Source organism: Lynx canadensis, chromosome A2 (assembly GCF_007474595.2).
Source record: "Lynx canadensis isolate LIC74 chromosome A2, mLynCan4.pri.v2, whole genome shotgun sequence".
NCBI lineage: Eukaryota > Metazoa > Chordata > Mammalia > Carnivora > Felidae > Lynx > Lynx canadensis.
The window spans coordinates 5,183,301-5,203,330 of record NC_044304.2 but is presented as its reverse complement, the minus strand read 5'-3'; the positions used below and the strand labels follow the sequence as shown (position 1 = coordinate 5,203,330).

At 54.3% G+C, this 20,030-nt stretch overlaps 1 protein-coding gene across 1 annotated transcript; it reads left to right on the top strand.

Moving 5' to 3' along the window:
• Positions 1–1,094: 1,094 nt before the first annotated feature.
• On the top strand, positions 1,095–18,773 carry NFILZ (NFIL3 like basic leucine zipper). Its single transcript, XM_030293661.1, has 3 exons — positions 1,095–1,196; positions 17,163–17,259; positions 17,606–18,773. Exon 3 carries the CDS (start codon positions 17,621–17,623, stop codon positions 18,482–18,484), a length of 864 nt encoding a protein of 287 aa, XP_030149521.1. The 5' UTR covers positions 1,095–1,196; positions 17,163–17,259; positions 17,606–17,620; the 3' UTR covers positions 18,485–18,773.
• The last annotated feature ends 1,257 nt before the right edge of the window (positions 18,774–20,030 follow it).

The following is a 20,030-nucleotide window of genomic DNA, read 5'->3' as shown; positions in this document are numbered from 1 at the left end:
ACGGACTGAGCCACCCAGGCGCCCCAACGTAAAAACATGTTTATATCAGACACTAATGAACTTTTCACCATCTGCATTTATTTCCTGGCTATTATCATTTTTTCACTTCAGGATTACTGCCGAAGGTGAATTTGTTTTCTAGGAGCGGGGAATTACAAAATAACCCCATTGGGGGGTCACGTGCTCCGGGAACGCGGCTGGGGCGGCGGTGAACGTCTGCGGAGTGAACCCGCGAAGGAGGGTGCAGTCCCACACCGTGCCCACCAGGCGGCGCTGTCCCCAAGTCGAGGCCCGCTCGATCCCACCTGGGCGTCAATCCTCCTCAAAACCAGCGGGGTCTGGGCGTGGGAGCGTGCCTCGGGCTTCTCCGCACCTGCAGCCCGCCCCCCGCCCCATCCGGTTCACCCACCCCGGGGGCCACGGGCGAGGGCTTTCCTGCCAGCAGCTCTGACCACCTCTCCCAGGATCCCTCGGAAACACGTCCGTGCGGATCCTTACCTCTAAGCCTTTGGCTGTGCTGTTCCCTCTGCCTGGAATACCTGCGGTCCGCATTCACTCTTGTCCCCTCAGGAAGTCCATACTGAAGTGAAAGATCGGGCTTCACGTTCCCCCGGGGGGCACGTTACTAAATTGCTGTGTGCTTGCCTCCTCTGGTGGGTAGACTGGGCAGAGGGCGTAGGTCTTTGGGGAGAAGGATTAGGAAATCTGAAAGGCAAGGAGCCACAGAGGGTGTTTGAGCAGGGGAGTGTCCTCACTTGGAAGAGAAAGGGACCTTTGCTTTTGCTCCTCTGATCTTTCCGGAAGGGTCTTAGGGGGGTGGAATGACATTCTGGAGCTTTGGCCAGCCAGACCACCCGCTTGCTGGGCCCCCAGGGGGCAGACCAGCAGGACCCCCCCCTCCCTTGGCGCACGCCTGGTGGTGAGGTTTGCTCCCCAGTGACCCCCACCCCCCACCCCGAGTTGAAGCCAGCCCACAAACAGCTGCTCCCCGGGCAGACACCAGGTGTGGGGGGGGGACCGCTCTGCAGGGAAAGCCACGAGCTACAGGCTGGGGGCCGGGGTGTCACCTTTACGGAAGCGCTGGTGACTCCCTCCACCGCGGAGGAGTTTGGAGGCCCCACGCGGCTGATGTGGCTCGTGGCTCGCGCAGGACCGGCTGGGGAAACAGCGACCCGGGAAGTGAGCCCCGTGTGCAGGTAGAGGTCCCCCTGGGCTGGCCGACATCCAGGGCACTGGGGGAACCCCGGGAACAACCCCCCCACCCCCAGGCCACCTCCTGCTGCCCATCTCAGTCCCTTTCTCTGTCGTTTTCTGCCCCCCTCCAGCTTTCCTGCCCCAGCTCTCTCTCTTTCTGTGTCTCTCCCTGTCTCGCTGGGTCTCTGGCTCTCTTTGGGATTCTCTCTGGGTGTCTCCCTACCTGTGTATCTCTCTGTCTCTGTCGGCCACATCTCTGTTGCCTCATCAGAGCCGGGCTCAGGGCTGGGTGAGGAAGAACAGGCCTTTCTCCAAGTCGGAGGGACCTGTCCTCCCCCTGCCCCCAGGGAGACCCGGCGGGGCCCCGGGGAAGGGACGGGGCGGACTGGCCGGCGGGGTGGGGGCCAGGGCCAGCTGTGTGCGGGACCATCTGGCTTCAGACCCCAATGCCCGCCACCATTTTGGGGGGCCTCCTGCGGCCACCTCCTCTCTGTGCCCCAGCTTCTGCTGGCTTCTGTCCTTTCCCTTTCCCCTCCCGGCTCCCGCCCTCCTCTCTGCTCCCTCCACTCGTGTGGCCCCCACATCCGACCCCTGTTCCCCACCTCAGGAGGCTGACGACAGCTGTTGTCGCCTTGTCAGCACTTATGGGATGAAAAGTACCAGCTTCGTGTAACCCTGAAAAGGACCGGATGGTGCTGGTCCCCGTGGGTGGCTACACCTGTTGGGGTGTGTGTGTGTGTAGGGGGGGCGCTGAGTGGGAGGTCGAGGTCCCAGAAGAGGATGCCTGGGGACCTGGGAGGGTCTGCTGTGGTGTGGTCGTCTAGGGATCTGGCTGTAGGAGAGGGTGGGGTTTGTCACGGGGTGAGGGGGGTCCCACGTGTTCCGGGATCTGGTGGTTAGGTGGGTCCGGCAGCCGTGCAGACCCGTGTGTGTGCGTGTGTGTGTCCTCAGGGTGTGTCTGTTGTGGGGTCTGACTGTCGTGGGGAGATGCACGTATGCTAAGGACTTGGGGGAGTTGGGGTCCAGTGGCCGTGGGGATGGGACCGAGCGTTTGTTGCCGAGTTCGTGGTCACAGACCTCTGGCTGTTGTCTGCTGGGGTCTGCTGCGTGTGTGGGACGTCGTTCGTGGCTTAGTGGCCGTCTGTGCTCTCTCTTTCTCTTTCTTTGCTGGCCTCCGTCTCTCCTTCCCTCTCTGCCCTTCCTGCCTTTTCTGTTTCTGTATCTCTTTCTCTTCCTCTCTCTCTCTTCTCTGTCCCTCCATAATGCATTTTCATCCACGTGTTTATTGAGCAATTGTTTTGTGCCCACCGTATGGCAGTAGCAGGTGCCTGGGGGGCTCTGGGCCCTGCTCAGATGGGAAGGGGAGGCGAGACATGCCGCGACGACCCACGGTTGGCCCTGAGGGTGGAGTCACTTAGCGCAAACCACCTGGATGTTGTGTCTCTGAGACCACGCGCTGCTGGGTGGGGCCTTGTTCCCCAAACTTCAAGTCTGACATAGAGGGGATTAGGTGGGCGCAAGCACTCTGTCCTGCACAGAGGGTTGCGGGCATTGAGAGAGGGGATCAGCCATATAGATATTGAAGTGGGAGGGCATTCCAGGTAGAAGGCATATGCTGTGCAAAGGCCCTGGGGTGGGACCAGGCCTGGCATGTCAGAGGAACAGGAAGGAGGCCTTCGTGGCCTGAGTGGAGTGAGCAAGGGGGGAGATGGGGAGGAACAAGGGCAGGGAGGGAGAGGGGCAGGTGGTACAGTGCCTTGTGGGCCTCTGGAGGACTTGGGCTTTTATCCTATGGGAGGTGGGAGCCCTGGAGGTCTGGACATGTCTGGGGTTCTACAGACATGCCAGCCCATGCTTCAGACATGACCGCTTGGTCTGTGTCCCTCTCTCTCCCCGCCCCCCCCACCCCCCAGTTTTTAAATATTTTGGTAAAATACACATAACATAAAATTTGCCATCTTAACCATTTATAGGCATAGAAGTCAGTGGTATTAAATACGTCCCTAGTGTTGTGCAACCATCACCACCACCCGCCTCCAGAACTTTCTCATCTTTCCGAACTGAATCTCGGTCCCCGTGAAACGCTGACGCCTCTTCCCCTCCCCCACCCCTGGCTCCCACCATCCCCCTTCTGTCTACATCTCTGGCTACTCCGGGGACCTCATTTCAGTGGATTTATACAGTATTTGTCTTTTTGTGTCTGGCTTATGTCACGGGGCCTAGTGTCTTCTGGGTTCTTCCATGTTGTGGCAGGTGTCAGATTATCCTTTCTTTTTAGGCTAAATGTTCCATTGTGTGGATGGACTGCGTCTTGTTTGTGCATTCATGTGTCGATGGGCGCTGGGTTGCTTCCACGTTTTAGGTATCGTGAATCATGCCCTGTGCACTGAACATAGGTGTGCAAATATTTCTTAGAGTTCCTGCTTGCTTTCTTTTGAGAGAGAGAGAGAGAGAGAGAGAGAGAGAGAGAGAGAGAGAGACTTAAGTAGGCTCCATGCCCAGTACCAAGCCCATCCAGGGGCTGGATCCCACGACCCTGGGATCATGACCCGAACTGAAATCAAGAGTCGGACGCTCAACCGGCTGAGCCACCCAGGCGCCCCAAATCCCTGCGTTCAATTCTTTTGGGTGTTGACCCCATAAATGCAACTTCTGGGTCATATGGGAGTTCTATTTTTAAGTTTTTGAAGAACCCCCGCACTGTTTTCCGCAACGAACAGCCGTGCCGTTTTATATTCCCACCAACAGTGCCTGAAGGTTCTGGTTTCACAACATCATCGCCAACACTTGTTATTTTCTGTGTGTGTGTGTGTGTGTGTGTGTGTGTGTGTGTGTTTTAACAGCAGCTGTCCTCAGGTGTGTAAGGCCGTATCTCACACAGTTGATACTTGAAGACAGGAATTAGGGGCACCGACCACATCCCACAAGCCAAAAGCCCACATACAGCTTTCGGCTCTCTGAAACCTAACTGCAGTCAGCCTACTGTTGGCCGGAAACCTTAGTGATAACATGGACGGTCCATGAATGCATGTTTTGCATGTTCCATGTACGTATTTTGTATGTTCAGGTATTAGGTGCCGTGTTCTTATAATGAAGTAATTGTGAGAGAAAGGACAGTGTTGTTAAGGAAGTCATAAGGAAGAGAAAATAACGTTTATGGGCCTGGATGGTATTTATAACCAATTTGCGGGTCAGTGGAACCACACAGTCCTAACCCGCGCTGTGCGAGGGCCCGCTCCTGTTTTCCTGTGCGTTTCCTGAATGATCAGTGATGCTGAGCCTCTCCTCATGGGCTTACTGGCCACTTAGGCATCTTCTTTGGAGAAATGTCTGTTCAAGCCCTTTGCTCAATTTTTAATTGAGGGTTCTTTTTTGTGTGTGTCATTATTGCTGAGCTATAGGAGTTCTCTATATGTTTTGGATATCAATCTATGACTTGGAGATATTTTCTTCCATTCCGTGGGTTGCCTTCTTGCTCTGTGGCTTGTGTCTTTTGATGGTGACTTTCTTTTGCTTCCTTCCTTTCTTTTTTTCCTTTATGTCCTTCTTTCCTTTCCTTCCTTTCCTTTCCTTTCCTTTCCTTTCCTTTCCTTTCCTTTCCTTTCCTTTCCTTTCTTTTCCTCTCCTCTCCTCCTCTCCCCTCTCCTCCCCTCCCCTCCTCTCCTCTCCTCTCCTCTCCTCTCTCTTTTTCTTTCAGCTGAAACAGTGGCAGCTGGGTCCAGGTGAAATCTGTCCGGGGAGCTACTGTTAACATCTATCACTGGTTCTGATCAGATGGCCCCCGGGCCCAGGCCTAGCCAGTCTTTATCAGTCAGGCTAGGATGTGGCCACTTCTCCTGAAGCAGACTTTCTCCACCACACATTGACATTTGAGGCTGGATAATACTTTGTGCTGGTCACTGTAGGGTGTGAGCAGCATCTTTGGCCTCTACCCACGAGATGCCGGTAGCATTCACCGCCTAGTTGTGACAGCCAGATGTGTCCCCAAACATTGACAAATGTCCCCTTGGCTTTGGACCACTGCCCTAAAGCTGGAGGAGGGGGTTAGGAGGCTGCCTGGGGGGCTGTGGGGGGCAGGCTGTGCAGAAGAGAAGTCAGGAGCGAGCCTCAGTCTCCTCACCTGTAGAATGGGAGCCTGGGGGGACAGCGGGATTCGGCCCAGCACTCATTCATGAGTATTTATCAAGCATCTACTATGTGCCAGGCCCTGGAGTGGGGATATATCTGGGGGAAGAAACAGGCCTTGGTCTCATTGGAGAAAGAGAGATGTTATTATTTTTTTTAACGTTTATTTATTTTTGGGGAGAGAGAAATAGAGAGCGAGTGGGGGGAGGGGCAGAGAGAGAGGGAGACAGAGAATCCCAAGCAGGTTTGGCACAGTGAGCGCAGAGACCGATGTGGGGCTTGGACCCACGAACTGTGAGATTGTGACCTGAGCCGACATCAAGAGTCGAACGCTTAACCGACTGAGCCAGCCAGGTGCCCCAAGAAAGAGAGATGTTAGTGAATAAGTTACACAAATGAATGTAAAGTTGTTTGGGGGAACCCCAAGCCCCACGTGGGGCTCTGCACTGACCGTGCGGAGCCTGCTTGGGATTCTCTCTTTCCCCCCGCTCTGCCCCTCTACCTCTCTGTCTCTTCCCCGCTTCTCAAAATAAATAAATAAACTTTAAAACTTACTTGGATAATAAATGCTAAGAAGCAGAAACACCTACTGTTTCTCCCTGACTTCTTTCCTGGCAAGTCAGGGAGGGCTTCTCGGAGAAGTTGGCAATCAAAGGATGAGAATGAGGACACTGGGAGAGGGGAGGCGGAGCGGTCCAGGCAGCAGGCCTGCAGGTGCAAAGGCCCTGTGGTGAGTCCCAGTGGTTGGAGCATGGAGGGGACCAGCCCCATCCGGACTGTGTGGGAGGCCCTGTGGGTAGGGCAAGGGAGTGTGGTCTTGATCTGCCGAGGATGTTGAGCTGGAAAGTGGCATAATGTGATTGTGTGGTGAGGAGATCCCTCTGGTAGATAGTGTCTGTAAAGTGCTTAGCACAGGCAGAGCTGGGCACCCAGAAAGGGCTTGGATGAGGCCAGTGGGTGTTTCAGGAACCCAGAGAAGTCACAGGGTCCAGGCCCTGCCCCCTGAAGGCCCCAGGGACACAGCCTGTCTCCGGGAACCATGGGGTGGGGGCAGGGAAAGTGGGATGTTTCTTTGAGTGGAGAGCCACCCCTGGGGTGGAGGGCAGGGCTCGCAGAGCCGGAAACTCTCTCAGGGCACCCCTGGGCCCATTTCACAGAAGGGAGCCTGCGGCCCTGGAGCTCCTTGTACACAGAGGGGAGTGGGCCCTGTCATCAGGGGCTAGCATTCTGGTGGCAGACGGACACGGAGCAAGTCAATTGTCACTATTGAAAAAGTAAGTAGTGTGGTAAGCGCCCCCTATAAGCACGAGGCCCGATGAGAAGGAGAGCAGACGGATGGGGTGTGTGGGTGGGTGGTGATTTAGCCTAGGGGTCAGGACGGACCTTGCAGGGGAGGAGAGACCTAAAGATGGTGAGGGAGGTACCATATGTGAGTATCTGGGGGAACAGCATTCTAGGTAGAGGGAACAGCCCGTGCAAAGGCCCTGAGGCAGGACCATGCTTGCAGTGTTGGGAGAGCAGCGAGGAGACCCCGTGTGGCTGGAGCAGAGTGAGTGAGAGCAGCCACAGCCTTGAGACTTGGAGCAGGGTTGATGGGATGTGTGGGTAAGGCCTGGTGGGCTTGGATGGTGTCTAGACCCTTGTGTGTGTGGGGGGGGGTGGATTTGGGCACACAGGTGCCCAGAAGAGAGACCCTTCTGGCCGGGGCCTGAGTGGAAGCAGGGGCTGGGTGGGTCCTGGGCTTGGCTGGACACAGGGCACCTCTGGGGTGCCTTCCCTTGGGTCTGGGTGGTGACTGGGGCCAGGTGCCCTCACCCCTTCCTGGTGACACCACCCCCCAGGCTGATTAGGGGGCCTCAAACTTCCACCAGGCAGTGGGGTCCTGGCCTGCCTGGGCCCCAAGGATCTGAAGCATTTTGGGGGTTTGGGCTGGATAGAGCGGGGAGATAGAGCCTGAGGGATCCGTCTGGCCCAGGACCGAGATGAATTTTGTGCCTCGTCAGTTTTAGGAGGTCAATTTCCACTGAGCTGACACTCATGTGACACTGTCCTGCCATCGGATCAGACCCCCATGAGCCCCAGGGACCTCCCTGAAGCTCATGGAGTTGAAGAACAAAACACCTACTATGTTTTGGGACTAAGCACGTAACCAACGTTACTTAACCAACCCGGGCACCAATCTTGTACCCATTTGACAGTGAAACACTGAGGCTCAGAGAGCAGCTGGCCCTTGTCTAAGGCCACACTATGTGTCACCAGCACAGGAGGGATGGCAGACACCCTGTCCCCTGGCCCGCCCCCTTCCTGCCTATCAGTCTGGTCCCTGCTCTGGGACTCTAGCTGGGCTTGTGGGTTGGGCACAGAGGTACCAACGGCTTCCGGCCTCTTCCCGGGCCTTGGGAGGGGGCTCAGGGGAGGGGTAGGGCTCGCCACAATCCCACAGTGCCTTGCATTTTCCCCTTGAAATCTGAGTTCCCGCAGAGGGCTCTCGGTTTTAGAGGTCGGTTTCACTGGGGCTTTTATGAGGCGTGGGTTTGCTCAGAGTGAGAGGGCCCTGGGGCTCCATCGGGCTCCCTGAACCCCGTGAGAGTGTAGCGTCTTGGGACTCTGTGGCCTTTCTGAGGAATGGGCTGGGCTGTATCAGCTCCGTGGGAATAGTCTCTGCGGGTCCATAGTCCTCCCTGGGCAGTTTTCTGAGTCACAAGAAAGCCCCATGGAACCGCTTGGGGAAGAGGGCATCTCCTTCAAGCCCCCCCCCCCCAATTCTGGCCAGGTAAGGATGGGGAAGTCACAAAGAAAGAGAAGTGGTTTCCAACCCCCTGCTTGCACACCTCCTGTGATGGGCAGCTCATCACCTATTGAGGCAGCTTCTTCTGCGTTAGTGAGCTGGACTTCTTAGAAAATTATTTCAGACACTGGCTCCAGCCTGAACCTCTACCCCCCTCCCTCCCACCCCAATCTGTGGTCTTGGCTCAACCTTCTGAGACCACACAGAGCACACCCTCTTCTCCAAATATTTCACTTCTATATTTGTCAAGTACTTGTGAATATCTGCAGATCGGTTGGGGGGGGGGACACACCCAGGGTCATCACTGTGGTGGTGGTGGAAATGCACAGGACCCTGGGAGCCCAGGAGCGACTCCTGGCCTAGCGGAGAGGGGTCAGTGTGGTAGGCTTGCTGCAGGAGGTAACACGTAAACTAAGTCCTGAAGGATGAGTCAGATTTGGCTGGGGAAGAGGTGAGAGAAGGTGGAAGATGTTTCGGGCAGAGGGCACAGCGTGCATGAATGAAAGAACAGCTTTCTGGGAAACAAAAGAGGTTCTAAGTGGCTGGAGTGGTGTGTTGGAGGAGGGATGTTGGGGCTGCTAAGGCCAGAATAGAGAGATGCTTGGAGCAGGGATCCAGGTGGGAGAGAAGTGACATCTTTATCCCTCAAACAGGGTAGGAGTCCAACTCTGCTTCAGACGGTTTAGTTGCCCTGCCAGGAAGCAGCTTATACCTTCTCTTTCTAGGTACACAAGTGCCCATCTCACCACATCCTTGCTAGCATTGGGTTTTATCGTTTTTAAATCTTTGCCCATTTCGGCCAGAAAAAAAATGGTATCTCATTGTGTAGATGAAAACGAATGAGTATTTTTCTTGTTAAGGGAAAGGGATGAACAATTTTTCCAGATGTGAATTGGCCACACAGATGTCACTTCTTGCCTGTGAGTGTTAAGAAGGCTTATACCCACCGGAGAGTTTGTGGTCATTTTTAGTTCCCCCCATAACACGGTGTAAAGGGAAAAATTGTGGGCTGCCATCTGACCATGTAGGTGGGGGATTTGTAAGTCAGCCTACCCTCTCTCCTTTGATTCATCTTTTTTTGTCACCTTTTTTTTTGTCCTTTCAAGGTTTTAAATTTCTCTCCTATGTTGGTGGCCTAAGTGACTGTAGCTTTGTCCTCATCTGGGGTTTCTTTGGGCTCAAAAAAGAGGGTTGTTGAGCCCCAGAAAGGTGTTCCATGGGAGACCTTGGAACGCCAGATGTCTTGTGCATACAACTTTCTATTCTCAAAACGTCAGCATGTGACAGGACCCATCAAAGCCATTTTATAGATGAGGGAGACACAGAATCTGAAGCAGGCTCCAGGCTCTGAGCTGTCAGCACAGAGCCCGACACGGGGCTCGAACTCATGAACCACGAGATCATGACCTGAGCCGAAGTCGGATGCTTAACCGATTGAGCCACCCAGGCGTCCCTAGCAACTATATTTTTCATATCAGAGCTCTCATTGGTTCTTTTAAAAAAATCAACCTGTTTTGGGGCGCCTGGGTGGCTCAGTCGGTTGAGCCTCCGACTTCGGCTCAGGTCATGATCTCATGGCTCATGGGTTCGAGCCCCATGTCGGGCTCTGTGCTGACAGCTCAGAGCCTGGAGCCAGCTTCGGATTCTGTATCCCTCTCTCACTCTGCCCCTATCCCACTCATGCTCTCTCTCTCTCTCTGTCTCTCAAAAATAAATAAAGATAAAAAAAAATCAACCTGTTTTTGTTCTATAACCTCCTGTTCTTGTCTAATGGCTATCATTCCATCCTTTGTCTTTCGGAGTTCCTCAATCTATTCATTGCACAGCTCCTTTCACATCGCACCAGTAAATTTCCTCTGATGTAAATTCTTTTCCTATTTCCTCTGATGTAAATCTCTATTTCCTCTGATGTAAATTCTTCCAGTGGGAGATTATGTGAGAACTTCATGAAGGGGTTGTGAATTCATCTCTTCAGGATATTTCTTCTTGCTCAGAGTCTTTTGAGAATGTGCGCTCTTGATCTCCTATATTAGCCAGTCCTGTACGTACAAGGGTGGGCACACCCTTGTCATAGGGCACTTCTTCTTTGGTCCCTCATTCAAGCTAACATTTTCCTGTCATTTCTAAGTGTTTAGGGGAGGAATGGGAAGGTCTCCATGTGTACTTGGTGCGCCATCTTGAAAGGAAGTCCGATTTTGTCATCTGTAAACCGATACAGGGTGTTGAGTGGTCTCTGAGGGTTCTCAGAGGTATTTTCGACACAAATAATCGTGGGAGCAGGGTGGCAGAAACCTAGTGGGAGAGGATTCTAATACCACCATCAAATAAAAAGTGGCTGCGTGGATTGTTCACTATTATTATGTATCGGCTTTTAACACCAGGATCTCTGGGATTTATTCTTTTTTTAAAAAAATTTTTTTCTTTCAACTTTTTTTTTTTTTATTTATTTTTGGGACAGAGAGAGACAGAGCATGAACGGGGGAGGGGCAGAGAGAGAGGGAGACACAGAATCGGAAACAGGCTCCAGGCTCCGAGCCATCAGCCCAGAGCCTGACGCGGGGCTCGAACTCACGGACCGCGAGATCGTGACCTGGCTGAAGTCGGATGCTTAACCGACTGCGCCACCCAGGCGCCCTGGGGATTTATTCTTTACATGACCAATGAACTAGGTACTGCTATTATCCTCATTTTGTTTTATTTTTTTTTTAACGTTTTTATTATTTTTGAGAGAGACAGAGCACCAGCAGGGGCAGAGAGAGAGGGAGACACAGAGTCCAAAGCAGGCTCCAGGCTCTGAGCTGTCAGCACGGAGCCCGATGTGGGGCTTGAACCCACAAACTGCGAGATCATGACCTGAGCCGAAGTCGGATGCTTAACCGACTGAGCCCCCCAGGCGCCCCTATTATCCTCATTTTAGTTGAGGCATCGGAAGCTCATAGAGGTGACGTGACTTGCCCAAACATGCTTAGCTAAGAAGGAGGGTTTGAACCCAGTTCAAGCGGGTTTAAGGTCTTAGCTCTGTCCGTCCTTTGTACGATCCTGGTGGCTTGTTTGCTCATCTAAGTCCCGCCCCGTTGTTAGCTGTGCAGTTTCTGGACCCTTTTTTCCTCTGTGGGTACTGATCTCTACCCGTCAGAGGTGCTGAATGAACTAAAAAATGTGTCCTCAGTGGAAAGAGCGGGAAAGGCCAGGAAGGCTACCCTGCTGTGTTCAGAAGGTGTGGGCCCGGAGGCCGTTGCCTGCATTCTGGCAGGCTGCTGACTCAGTCCTGCTGACTCAGGCAGGTCGTCAGTCACCTGACTCCTCAGGGCCTCTTTTCATCCGTCAAGTGAGGGTAATGACCGAACTTTCTTCTTGGAGCTTGGAACGGCGGTAAGTACAAGGCGAGGCGTGCTTTGCGCCTGGCACCTCGTAGGCACTCACCAAACACGACTGCTTTCCGTGGAAAGCAGACCCGAGGAGGGGCTAGGGGGATGTGAACATCGATCTGTCCAATTCTCAGAGAATCTAGGGGCCAAAGGGAGGAGGGGTGTTTCACCAACAGAGAGAATGAATTCTAAGGGAAAAGGTCTAGTAAAGGTGGGTGTTAGTTCTGTTGCAGGGAAACCCGGATGGTGAGAGCTCACCCAGCCTGACAGCAGCTTAAGTTAACAGTGAATGAGCTCCCCGTCACTCCAGAAAACCAAGCCGGGCTTTGACGGCCACTGTCAGGGAAGCTGTGCAGGCTGCTGGGGCTGGGGTGGAACTGGCCTGGGCCATCTCTGGGGGAGACCCCTTTCCTGTTTCCTTGCTCGCCGCTGCCTCAGGCTGTTGCGCACGAGTGCCCCTGACTCACTGCCTTCCATTAGTGCTTCCCCGGTGACCACAGGAAGGTTCAGCCCAGCCCTCGCTGCGTCTTCTCTAAATAAATTCAGGCAGCTGAGCTATCTGCTGCCCCATCTCCCTTTGGGTTCCTGTGGAGGTGGGGGTCAGTGGTTAGGGGGAGCTCAGGCCAAGCCACGGGGAGGAGGAGGGACTCAGGAAGGGATCTGCACAGTGGCACTTGCCCTCTCATACCCCACTGGCTGGCTCTGACTGCCAGCCCACGCTGTCTTCTTTCTTGGGTATCGGCTGGTTTCGACTTTTCCTTGGAGGATCCCCAGTCTTCGTCTGCTCCCTTTCCAGCCTGTCTGGCCCCTCCTCCAGGCATCCCTGGGTTTGTCTGCCCCCCCCCCCCGTTCCGTCCTCTCTCCCTGAACCAGGATGGTGCCCACGGGTGCTGGCCCCAGGGCCTTGGGATGTACTCCATGCTGGCGCACATCAACTCCTGGGCTCCTGTGAGTATCCTTGAAGTTGGAATGGTGCTCAGGACCCCCTCTGAGGCCCCCCCACCCCCTGCCCCCGACAGGGCCAGGTCGGTGGCGGCAGGATGCTCTGGCTGGTGGGACAAAGGACCCTGAGCGAGCGCCTGTCTGGGGGCTCACGTCGGTTGGGTCTCAGATGAGCCGTCTGGGCAGTGGAAGGCCCAGGCCCAGCCCTCTGGGGGGGGAGAGAGGATTCACTGAGGCTTACTGTACCCCACTCTCAGGGCCCTGCCCCTGGGGTATTTCTCCGTCTGCTTGCTCACTCATACATTTTCAGGTCACTCATTACCTGGTTCAAATACTCACGCATTCACTGGTTCATTCCAAAACCCATTCGTGCAGCGTCTGCCTCCGTTCGCTCCCCGGCCCCAGGGTGGAGAAGGGGGGGGGAACCTGAGCTGCACATGAGCACTGTTTTCAGGGATCATTTTGTCTGCTTTCATAAGCACACCCCAGAGGTTTCTAACCTGAGGGTCAGTGGGGTTTTGAAAAAGACTCCTCTGGGCTGCTGGTGGGTTTGGAGGGACCGGGGTGCAGGCGGGTGTGGACCCAGGGGGGATAGGAGACGCCTGGGCTGCGGCCGGCGCTGCGAGGAGAGCGGAGGGGGTGCGTGCACTTGTGGACAGGGAAGTGGTGGGGGGTGGGGTGAGGGGGCAGGGGTGTCAGCAGTGGCTGTGGGGCTGGGGGGGGGTGGTGGTGGCAGTCACCATGCTGGGAGGAAAGGATGGGAGGGAAAATCAGGCCGACTTGTGAAATTGCCGACACCCCCGGGCCAGCCGCGGGAGCTCCTGAGCCTCGGTTTCCTTCTCTGTAAGCAGGACGATGCGCTCCTGCCAGGGCGTGTGCTGGCCTCAGACGGCTGAAAGGGGCCAGGGAACGTGGCCTCCTGGACAAGGATGTGCTAGGTGGTCTGACCGCCAGGAGCAGATGTGAGGACTAGGCAGGTGCAAACCCAGGGCCCCCCAGGCGCTTCTCCAGCCCGTGCGACACGGGCCAGCATGGGCCACCTGCTGCAGCAGGTGGGCCGGTGGCCAGGTGGCCCCAGATGCCTGTTGGGCCTCACAGGGGGTCTTGGGCCTCAGTGCTGGTGTCCCCCTCGTGACCAGTTCTCAGAGGGGGTCCCAGGCAGTGGTACTGGAGTCCCTCTGGCGACTAGGGGTTCTTGCCGACTCAGGTGACTGCAGGGCCCCGCAAAGCCTTGTGTTCGAAGCCCAGCCATGACTGCAGACATAGCAGCCCCTCAGACCTGTAACAGAACGGACCCACGCATTAGACAGATGGCATTCAAATCCTCATCCTGCCGCTAACTTACTGTGTGACTTGGGCAGATAGCAGACCCTCTCTGGGCCTGTGTTTTCCATTATATCTCACTTACCTTTACCATGTGACTGGGGGCTTTGTGAAGGCACAGGGCTGTTTGATTTTCCTCTGGTAACCATCTTAGGACCTGGCACAGTGCTGTACGAATGAATGAATGAATGAATGAATGAATTTGCATCCCAAGGTGTTTTGTAAAGTAGATATTTTGTGAGTTTGAGAACCTCTAAGTCAAACAAAGTTAAAAAAAATTTTTTTTTTGCAGGACTTCTCAGAGCCTTTAACATTCTTTTAAATGTTTATCTATTTTGGAGAGAAAGAGAGACAGAGTGTGAGCAGGGGAGGGGCAGAGAGAGAGGGAGACACAGAATCCGAAAGAGGCTCCAGGCTCTGAGCTGTCAGCACAGAGCCCAATGTGGGTCTCAAACTCATGAACCACAAGATCATGAGCTGAGCCGAAGTTGGACGCTTAACTGATTGAGCCACCCAGGTGCTCCTGAGAATCATTAAGATTCTCAGGTAGGGTGTAGGATATACAGCATTTCTCAAATGTATTGTATTTTTTTCTCTTTTTTTGGGCAGTGCACCCTCGGCACTGGGGTTCCTGACAACATACTTTGGGAAACGTGGACGTAGAATCATGGTCAGAGTTTTGAAGAGTGTTGTCTTTTGATCTCAAAGATCTTATGCAGCCAAGACACTAAGGCCAAGAGCTGTTCGCACAGAGCAAAAGACTAAATTCAAATAATAACACTGCAGAAGAAAACGGCTTTCCCAACCAAGAAGGCTTATCTTCAAACTGAATACTGAGTTTCCTGGTGGCCAAAGCAAAAAGGGAAATGTGGTTGGCTTCATGATTTGGGGCTGGCAGTTCAGCAGGAGGGAGGGCCAAATATTTTCTGTGAACAAAGTTCTGTTTTGATTCACCTGTTCGTTCATTCGTTCATTCATTCATTCATTCATTCACTCATTCATTAATGTTTATTTACCACTTACAGTCTACAAGCACAACATTAGGTACCAGGGTTACAATTGTAGACAAAAAAAGACACATACCCGCCCTCATGAAGGTTAGTCATGGGTTCTCTGGACAAGGATGCCAGCTCTCAATGCCCACTCTTTCTTGGAGCCTGCTTTGAGTTCTCAGGCAGAAACCCCATGTCTTGGGCACACAGATGAATGAATGGATTTGTGGGAGGCTGACTGGTACACGGAGGGATGCTTACTGGATGGTTGAGGGAACGGCCGAGTTGCGGGTGGATGAAGGGGGACCGGCGAATGGATATGTGGATGGCAAGATGGCTGGCATTCAGTAAAGTTACATTAGTATTATTAAAAAAATTTTATTATTAAAAAATTAAAAATACACATAAAATAACATTTATTGTTTTAACCATTAAAAAAAATTTTCAGAGACAGAGAGAGAATCCCAAGCAGGCTCCACACTCAGTGCGGAACCCACAGTGGGGCTCGATCCCACGACCCTGGGATCCTGACCTGAGCCGAAATCAGGAGTCAGACACTCACCTGACTGAGCTGCCCAGGCGCCCCTGTCTTGATCATTTTTAAGTGTATGGTTCAAGAATATTAAATACACTCACACTGTTGTGCTACCTCCCGCACCACTCATCCCCATACTGTTTTCATCTTGTAAAAGAGAAGATAACTCTCTTTTTACATAACATTAAAGCATAACTCCCCATTTTCCTCTCCCCTTGGCCTCCGGCACCCACCATGCTATTTTCCGTCTTTGAAATTTTGACTATTGTAAGTACCTCTTATGAGGGCATCGTAGACCATTTGTCTTTTTGTGACTGGCTTATTTCGCTGAGCCTCACACCTTCAAAGCTCATCCGTGTTGCAGCAGGTGTTAGACTCTCCTCCTTTTTTTTTTTTAATTTTTTTTCAATGTTTATTTATTTTTGGGACAGAGAGAGACAGAGCATGAACGGGGGAGGGGCAGAGAGAGAGGGAGACACAGAATCTGAAGATTGCCCCCCCCCCAATTTTTAAAAAAAATTTTTTTTTCAACGTTTATTTATTTTTGGGACAGAGAGACAGAGCGTGAACGGGGGAGGGGCAGAGAGAGAGGGAGACACAGAATCAGAAACAGGCTCCAGGCTCCGAGCCGTCAGCCCAGAGCCCGACGCGGGGCTCGAACTCACGGACCGCGAGATCGCGACCTGGCTGAAGTCGGACGCTTAACCGACTGCGCCACCCAGGCGCCCCTCTCCTCCCCTTTAAAGGCTGAATCATATTCCATTGTATGGCTGGACCACATTCTGCTCCTCTGTTCATCTGTTCATGGACACTTGGGCTGTTTCCGCTTCTTAGCCATCGTGAATGCTGCTGCTGAACATAGGTGTGTGGCTATCTCTTTGAGACCCTGCTTCCAACTCTTCTGGGTGTATGCCCAGAAGTGGAGTTGCTCGATCACAGGGTAACTCTATTTTTAATTTTTTGGAGGAAACGCCATACTGTTTTCCACAGCGGCTGCACCGTTTTACATTCCTGCCCACAGTTCGCGAGAGTTGTAATTTCTTTACCTCCCGGTCAACACTTGCTATTTTCTGTTTTGGTTTGTTTTAATGGTAGCCGTCCGGGTGGATGTGAGGCGATATCTCGCTGTAGTTTTGGTTTGAGTTTCCTTTAATGACTAGCGCCGTTGAGCCTCTTTTCACGTGCTTGTGGACCAGCACTGTATCTTTTTTTTGAGAAATGTCTGTTCAAGCCCTGTGACCATTTCTGAATTGGGTTATTTGTATTTTTATCTTGTTGCTGTTGTTGTTGTTGCTAAGTTGTAGGAGTTCTCTGTATGTTCTGGGATATTAATCCCTTATCAGATCTATGATTTGCAAATATTTCCTCCCATTCTGTGAGTTATCTTTTTACTTTGCGGGTGGTATCTTTTGATGCACAAAATGTAAACATTTTTATAGAGTCCAATTTTTTTTTCTATTGTTACCTGTAGGTACAATATTATAAAAAAATGACTCTATCGGTGAATGAATGGACAGGGAGTGGATGGGTGGGTGCGTGAGTGGCAGATGTGGGGATGATTCTGTAGTCGGATGGGGGATAGATGGAATGTTTGAATGAGCAGCGGGATGGACAGATCAGATGGTGGGTGGGTGGTTGAGGGGATAAATGGATAGTTGGCTGAGTAGGTGGGTAGAGGGATGGACAAATGGACAGTTGAGTGAGTGCATAGATGAATAGATCATCTTATGAATGTGTGGGTAGGCGGATGGATGGATGGGCAGATGCGAAATTCTGGCCACGTATCGAGGAGGTCTTGGGACATAACCTAGGCACAATTCAGATGACTACTGGCTTATTTTCTGAACCCAGCTTGACTCAGTTTAACTCCATGGACACACATTCTTTCTTTCCAGGTTCAGCCCTCTTTCATTCTCCCTCTGGGTCTCCAAGGATCTTAACCTGGAGCTCAGACCAGACTGAGCTCTAGGCTTATCAGCTGACTTCTCAGCGGTAAGAACCCCGGGGAAAGAGCCTGCATCCTCTAAGGACACGGTCGGTGCCCCACCGGCTCTCCGTGAAGACTGTGGTCTGCTCCTAAGCTTTTCCCGGCCAAGCGGCTTCTCTGGAAGCCTCCCCCACTCCTCTGCCAGACACCCAATGGTCCCACCAGCTCCTCTCCTCTTCCTCTCCATTACATCCCTCTCTGCCTCCATCCGGGTCACCCCCCACCCTCCCCGCTCCCACTCCACCTGCGCCCTTACCTGTCTGTGATGGTGGGGTCACAGGATAAATTAGAGGGAGGGCCATCCTGGTCAGCCTCCTGCCTCCTGTCCAAGACCCCTCTCTTGTGTTCCAGGTGCCCCAGGCAGCCATGGACGTGGGTCTCTCCAGCCTGCCAGTTGTACCTCAGGGTTGCAGCAGGACCCTGCGGGGAGCACGCGGCAGGGGTCCGGCCATCCGGAGGCAGCGGGAGTTCATGCCGGAAGAGAAGAAGGACACGGTTTACTGGGAGAAGCGGAGGAAGAACAACGAAGCCGCCAAGAGGTCCCGGGAAAAGCGGCGTCTCAATGACGCGGCCCTCGAGGGCAGGCTAGCCGTGCTGCTGGAGGAAAACGCTCTGCTCAGGGCTGAGCTGTGGACACTGAGGCATCGCTTTGGCCTTCTGCCCTCCGTCGCTGGCTCCCGGGCCCTGCCCCTGCAGGCCATGCTGTGGGAGGCCCCCTGGACTGGGGACCCCTGCTCTAGGGCCGAACCCCTCCCCTCCCTCTCCGGCTCCCATGGCTGTTTTTTGAGGCCATGCGCCCTGGACACTGGGGTTCCGGGATGCGGGGGCTGTCTGGTGGCTCACAGGTGGACTGGTCTGGCCACCTCCCCCAGGTGCCCCCAGGACCCTGCGCCCCCTGCCCCCAAGAGAATGGACATGGCCTTGCAGGCCGCCCTCCCAGCTGCCTTATTCAGTTGTCACCTCCTGGATGGGCACGGGGGGACCAGACCGGAGCTCAGGCCCTTCTGGAGGCTGTGGTCACCCATGCCCACTGGTTACGAGGCTTCGGGGCCCTCAGATGTGTTGCTCACACCCCCTGCTGACCCGATGGAGCTGCCTCCCGGGGTGGCCTATCCTGTCCCAGGGAACGACTCTGAGGGTCAGCCCTCCCTGCCCCACAAACTGCGCATCAAGTCCCAAGCCTCGGGCAGAGTGCCTCCAGGGTGGGCGGATGGCCGGGGCCCCCTCTGAGGGCTCCCCGGGGGCAGGGCTGGCCTGCGAGGGGATTTTGGGACTGAGCATGGGTTTGTGCGGGGGAAGATGAGTGGCTTGCCCCTGACTCAGCTCCCAGCACTGGGCGAGGCCACGGAGGGGGTCCACTTCTCAGTGTCCAGGTCTGGAGGAGGGGACAGGGTTTCAACTCGGATCATACGTGGTTCCCATCCTGCCTAAAGTATGTGCTTTGGGTAGTCCCTTTCCCTCCCTCCCTTCCTTCCTTCTTTCCTTCCTTCCTTCCTTCCTTCCTTCCTTCCTTCCTTCTTCCTTCCTTCCTTCCTCCCTCCCTCCTTTCCTCCCTTGCCTTCCTTCCTCCCTGCCTCCTCCCACTTTCCTCCTTCCTTCCTTCCTCCTTCCTTCCTTCTTCCTTCCTTCCTTCCTTCCTTCCTTCCTTCCTTCCTTCCTTCCCTTACTCCCTCCCCCCTCCCTGACTTCCATCCACCATTCATTCATTCATTCATTCACTCATTCTCTTACACATTAACTCTCACAATTTCCCCGCCCCCTCACCCGCCCACTCATGATCTTTGAACCCTCCCTCTGTGCTCAGCTTAGTGGCCAGTGTGAGGACACCCTCCCGGCTTTGGGATTCCGATTCCGGAGGTAGTGGTGGGGGTTTGGGGTTGGACATACCGAGGGCCATGCTCAAGAAGGAGGTAATGTCTCAGGATGTCTGAAGCCTTGTGTCTTAGGGGCTTACTTACCAGCTAGTTTGGGAGCCAGACTTACCCAGTTCAGATGGCCTCCCCTTGTGTCTTGGGTCAGGGTCTTGAAGCACCGGAACATGTCAGCAATATTGCGGGGGGGGGGGGTGGGAGTCCATTTCTTCTCTCTCCCTGGCTGCCCATGGCCGCTGAGCACGCACACTCCCAGCTGGACAGGAGAAGGGACCATTCTGCGGGGAAGGTCTCCCAGGGACCCTGGAGCCCCACAGCTCATGAAACCTTCCCGCCTCAGTTTCTCACTCAGTTGGATAAAAAGCCCCCAACTTCCACTGTGGGGAGAACTGGGTGGGGGGGGGGCCCTCCTCCGGGCGGATGCGGTCTCTGAGTGCTGCATCATTGGGCCTCGGGCACCCCACCCCTCTCCCCAGCAGCCTCAGGGGCTGGGCCCTTCTTGGCCACCCTGGGTTTGTCACGGTCACAAATGTGTGCCAGCCGAGAGCACTGCTCCTATACTGGGCAGCGTGGGGGACTCGCCCGTCACTGCCCAGCCCCTCTCTACCTGCTGCCTCCTTGGTTCTGCTTCTAGGCCAGGACTGGGCAGGGTCAGCCCACCCCTGCCCTGTGCTCCGCCTTCCAGTGGGAGCAGAGAACAAGGGCCCGGCGAGCCTCCCATCCTGCTGGGCACAGCTTGGCCAGCACTGCCCCTCCGAGGAATGTGCTGCTGGCTCAGCCACTGCCCTTGGGCACAGACGGGTGGGAGACACCCAACAATGCCTTTGGTCTTGGCTCAGAGACTCACATCTCCCAAGAGTGTCCTGGGGAGGCAGGAAGGAGGGCTGCCTGGAGGAAGCGGCACC